General features: G+C 51.1%; 1 protein-coding gene across 1 annotated transcript in view; it reads right to left on the bottom strand.

Moving 5' to 3' along the window:
* The window catches only part of ACVR1B (activin A receptor type 1B), a 27,309-nt gene extending 26,924 nt beyond the window's left edge, over nt 1-385 (bottom strand). The window contains exon 1 of the mRNA XM_034792212.1: nt 221-385. Within this exon, the coding sequence (XP_034648103.1) occupies nt 221-314 (94 nt within the window). The 5' untranslated portion in view covers nt 315-385. The remainder of the gene's footprint in view (nt 1-220) is intronic.
* Between the last annotated feature and the right edge of the window lie 4,522 nt (nt 386-4,907).

The following is a 4,907-nucleotide window of genomic DNA, read 5'->3' as shown; positions in this document are numbered from 1 at the left end:
CCCCCCATCCCCCCCAGACCTTCCCCAGGTCACAGCCCCCCCAGCCCAGCATCCCTCGAGTGCCCCCGGCCCCTCCCCCCGCCACTGCCCCCCCGGGAAGATGGCGTCAATCCCGCACCCCCGACAGGGGCCGTGCAGGTGGGCCCCCCCCCGCGCACACAGGGCCCCCCGAGCCGCCATGCTGCCCCCGCGGCGCGGCGCGGCCCGGCCCCGCACTCACCCCGGGCTCCCCCGGGCCCGCCCAGCAGCAGCAGCAGCAGCAGCAGCGCGAGCGAGCGCGGGAAGGGGCCGGCAGCGCGAGCCGACTCCGCCATAGCAACCGCCGCAGCCTCGCTCCCGTCCGGGCCCGGCCAGCGCGAGACACCGAGCGCGAGCGAGCGGGGCCGCCGGGCCTTCAAGGGGAGGGGCCGAGGGAGGGAGGGGCCGCGTCCGTAAAGGGGAGGACTAGGCAAGCAGCTGTCCGCCGACAGCAAACAGAGCACGGCTCGGGCAATGGCCTGAGGGTGCAATGAGCGTGCTCCGTGTGCGCGCGGGTGGGGGGCAGTGGGTGTGCAAATGCACATGGGGTGCCAAAGGGTGTGCAATGGGTAGGCAAATGTACGAGGGGCGGCAAGGGGTAATCAGTGTGTGTGTGCAAATGGATAATGCCCGTGGGGCAGTGGGTGTAAAGATGGACATTGAGGCAATGGGTGTGCAAATGTACACAAGAGTGTATGTTCAGATGCATGTAGGTGTGCAAATGGACAAGAGAGCGTGCGTTCAGATGCACGTGGGTGTGCAAATGTATATGAGAGCTTGTGTTCAGACACACATGGGCGTGCAAATGTACAGATGCACGTGGGTGTGTAAATGGACAAGAGAGTGTGTGTTCAGATGCACGTGGGTGTGCATGAATATGGGGGCATGTGTTCAGATGCACATGGATGTGCAAATGTACACGAGAGTGTGTGTTCAGGTGCACATGGGTGTGCAAATGTACACAAAAGCATGTGTTCAGGTGCACATGGGTGTGCAAATGAATATGGGGGGCACGGTTTAGGCATATGACATGGAACAAATGTGCAGTGGGTGTGCAAATGGATATGGGGGCCATGTGTGTGCACATGGTGTACAATGGTTGTGCAAATGCATGCTGGGGCAATGTGTAGCCATGTGTATGCAATACACCCAGTGGAGAGCCAGTGTCCTTATACATGACATGTGTATGGTGTACTGTTACATGCAGTGTAGTGCAGGAGAAGCCAATGCCATTTTGTGTGCAGTGCACATGGAGTAGTGTGCCGTCTTTGTGCAATGCACATGGGTGTTACGTACTAACTGAGAAATATACCTGGAACGAACTAGAGCCATGTGTACAAAGAGGGAGAGGAGCGATGGGGCGCACACAGGCATGCAATGCACATAGGGAAGGCCGTGTACAACGTGGGCAATACACGGGGATGCATCGATCATGTCTGCAATGCATCTGGGGCAAATCTGCATATCCCATGTCCTTGGAGGGAGTCAATGTGACCATATGCAATACAGGTGGAGAGGATCCACAATGCATTACAGACACAGTAATACTCTATTCCCCCCCCCCCCCCCCCCCCCCCCCCCTGCATGGACACATAGTGATACTGAATCCCCCCGCCCTTGGCCAGAAAGGCTATTTTCAGACCCCATCATGCAGCAAACCTGGCAGGGGAACATGCTAAATGCAGGCAAACTCAGCAATGTGAGCCTAGGCTGGCTGGCTGGACATCCCAGACCATTCCATTGCTACCCCAGAGAGGCACCAGTGGAATCTCTGGCATTCCAATTAAAACGCATTTCATTGCAAACTGCTGGGCTCTTTTTCCTTCCCCCCTCCTATATAGTGCACATGCCTGGATCTATGGGTCCCTGGGGACTTGGTGTGCTGGGTTTACTCTACCAATTGTTGCATTCCAGAAAAAAAAAAAATCCTAAATTCTTGCTGGAGGCTGAGCCAATGATTAATTTGCTGAGTTCCTAAAGCATGTGTGTACGTGTGTGCAGACACACAAAGATCCCAAAGCAACAGTAATACAAAACTCTGATCCCGTACGGTGCTGAGATCCCCACATGTTGCAGGCTCATGCCCATAAGCAGAAAATGATCGTAAAACCGTAGGAAAAAATGTATAGAGGATACAGGGCAAACCCATCTGCTGGTTGGGGACATTATAATGAAAGTTTACAGGCTGGGAATAGATCATTTAGGGAGTTTGGGGGGAGTTTCCTTTAAGTCATTCCCTGTGGCTGACTTTGGCGTGGAGTCGGCTAGCTGATCTGCTCATTCTCACGCCAGTACTTCATGCAGCTCTTTCAGAACGCACGGGCCCAAGCACTTCAAAATCGGACCCTTCTGTTCAGGGGCCAAATAAGAGCGGAGCCCTTTGAAAGTCTGGCCTCCCAAATCTTCCTGAGATGAGACAAAAGGAAATTACAAAGGAATATGGGGGCTGCAGTTAGCTATGCCCAGACCTGTACAGCTCTTGGACCTTTTTCGCTCAAGGGTCCTTAGGCTTCTAACTCCCACAGGAATTAGGCACCTAAATATCTTTGAAGCTCTGGACCATGGCTTCTTTTCTGGTTAGTGAATTGCCTGTGGACCAATCTGGGTTGCTGTGAATAGTGGTTGGTTGGTCCTAAATCTATGCTGAAGAATTGCAACGACTTTTTTTTCAGTCTATCGGTCATTCTTCAAACATTCAATAATGAGGGAGTCTGGTTTAGCACCTTAATTGCATAGTATTGTTGCTGCACCTTGATGGAGACCTCAATTCACAAAACTTTCTGTCACTGAGGAAAGCATTCAGGAATATACTTGCTGACCAGAGTGGGGATGGATTTAAGCAGGCACTTAAGTGCTTTCCTGGATGATGGAAAGTTTATAAACAGGTGAATGATGAATGCCGAGCAACTGAACATTCACGACAGATTGTCCGACCAATCATCGTTCAGCCTAAAATGTGTGACATTTGGAAGAATAGGGAATGTTTGCACGAGTACTTGGCTGTTGACTGCACTATTAGTTGGTGGAAAGGGGAATAAATTGGCAATTTATTGGCTGCACTTGCAAGGCCCAACAGGACAGCTTTGCTCAGCTTGTCGCTTTAGCTGTAACATTATAACTTTTGAACACGGCATCCGATTGAGTCCAAAATTTAAGGGACTATTTTAAGCATCAGTGGACGGAACCTTAATGATTCTCCCCTAAGAGGGGAGACAGGGAGCCCCTGCTATCTGTTTAGCAGAGCCACAACTCGTCTATAGATCACAATGAAGTGGGGAGTTGGTGGGGACATACCGAGCCTACAGCATGGCGAGGAGAATGGGGGACCCTGGCACAGCAGGAGGGGAAAGAGGGGCACACAGAGCCCCTGTTATAGTGAGGAGAGCATGCGAGAACATGGGACCCTGGTATGGGGGAAGGAGGGAATGGCAGGGCAGACAGAAACCCTGACTTTGGGGGCACTGAGAGATCCTGGGGGAATTTGCTATCGGGGAGAAAGGGGGGGACAACAGTGAGGACAAATTCAAAGTTGGCCTTGTTCACTATTTCTGTGACTCCAAGGAAACAGTGGGATGACCCTATCGTGCAGATCCGCACCAACTAGTCTGATGTTGGGCCATGAGTGGGTGGGACTTGACTTGTGGGTGGATCTTAGAAGCACGTCACAAGCCTGATAGACCAGCCAATTGCTTGGTGTATGTGTCGCAAGGCTACCCGTAAAAACCAAAAAGAAATTCCAGGAAAGGTCAACCCACCCTGCGGGCTTTTAATCAGGGAGCAGAAAAAAAAAATGATTGCAACAAAATCTCCTGAGCAAGTTCCTCTTTCATCCGTCTCTGGGTTTTTGACTTAGGCGGTGTTGCTATCAGCAGGAAACTCCTGCCTGCTAGATGATGTGGATCTGTTGATAAGGAGTTGGGTGATGCAGGCTAAATGAGCCTGTAGCATCCTGTTTAAATAATGTTGTTATAGGCCATTTCCAGTGGTCGCAAACAAGACCTGGATTTTGTCGGTGCATTTTTTGTCCTTTTTTGGTGTAAATTCCTAGGAACAGTAATGCACACAGCAGATCTGATTCCAGTGGCCAGATCCTGCTCTTTGTAAAGGGGATTTTCACCCAGGCATAAAAAGAGAGAGGCTAGATCTTCTCTGTCTCACTCAAGCTGGTGTAAACCAGAGGTAACTCTGCTGGCCTGGTTCTCCATTGCCCTTGGGTAACCATTTACAGCCACTTCATACTGATCTAAATGGGGGTGAATCAGTGTAAAACGGGCGTAGGCGAAAGCAGAATCAGGCACAGCGTGTTTATATAAAAACCCACGTCCATGACCATGATTTGCTGTGATCCTGCTCTACGTTAAGGAGCCATTAACCAGTCTAGGACATGGATGGATCTGTAAGGCAAAAGGAAGATGCGTCAGGAAGTTGCATGGGGAGGCAGCAGGGTGCAGCCCTGGGCGTTGGGAAATTCAGGTTCTGTTTCCAGCTCCACCACTAACTCATTGTGTGACCTTCAGCAAATCACTTCACCTCCCTCTGCCTCTGTTTGTAAAATGGAGATAACAATGGGCTCCTCTTCTGAACACAGCGCTAAGTAGTAGTATTCCTGGGTAGGTGACACACTGAAACAGGATTGACCCAGTCCATTGTACGGCCCTCATGGTGAAAGCCAAGGTCTTGACCACTCATGGATCATTAAAGATCTTATGACAGATTTTTTGTAAGAGTCAGGGCATTAGCCCTGGCCAAATCCTCCCTTGCTAATTACACTCTGACACCTTCAAATCTTTCCAAACTGGTCAGGCAAATCCCCTGGGGGGTCATTTTGCAGCCATGTGCTGCAGCATCAGGTCCCCCTCCCCCAAATCTGTAATAAGAAAAGATTGTAA

Source organism: Trachemys scripta, chromosome 16 (genome assembly GCF_013100865.1).
Source record: "Trachemys scripta elegans isolate TJP31775 chromosome 16, CAS_Tse_1.0, whole genome shotgun sequence".
In the NCBI taxonomy this organism is placed as follows: Eukaryota; Metazoa; Chordata; order Testudines; family Emydidae; genus Trachemys; species Trachemys scripta.
Note: the sequence above shows the minus strand (reverse complement) of the source record. Positions and strands in the feature narration are given on the sequence as shown.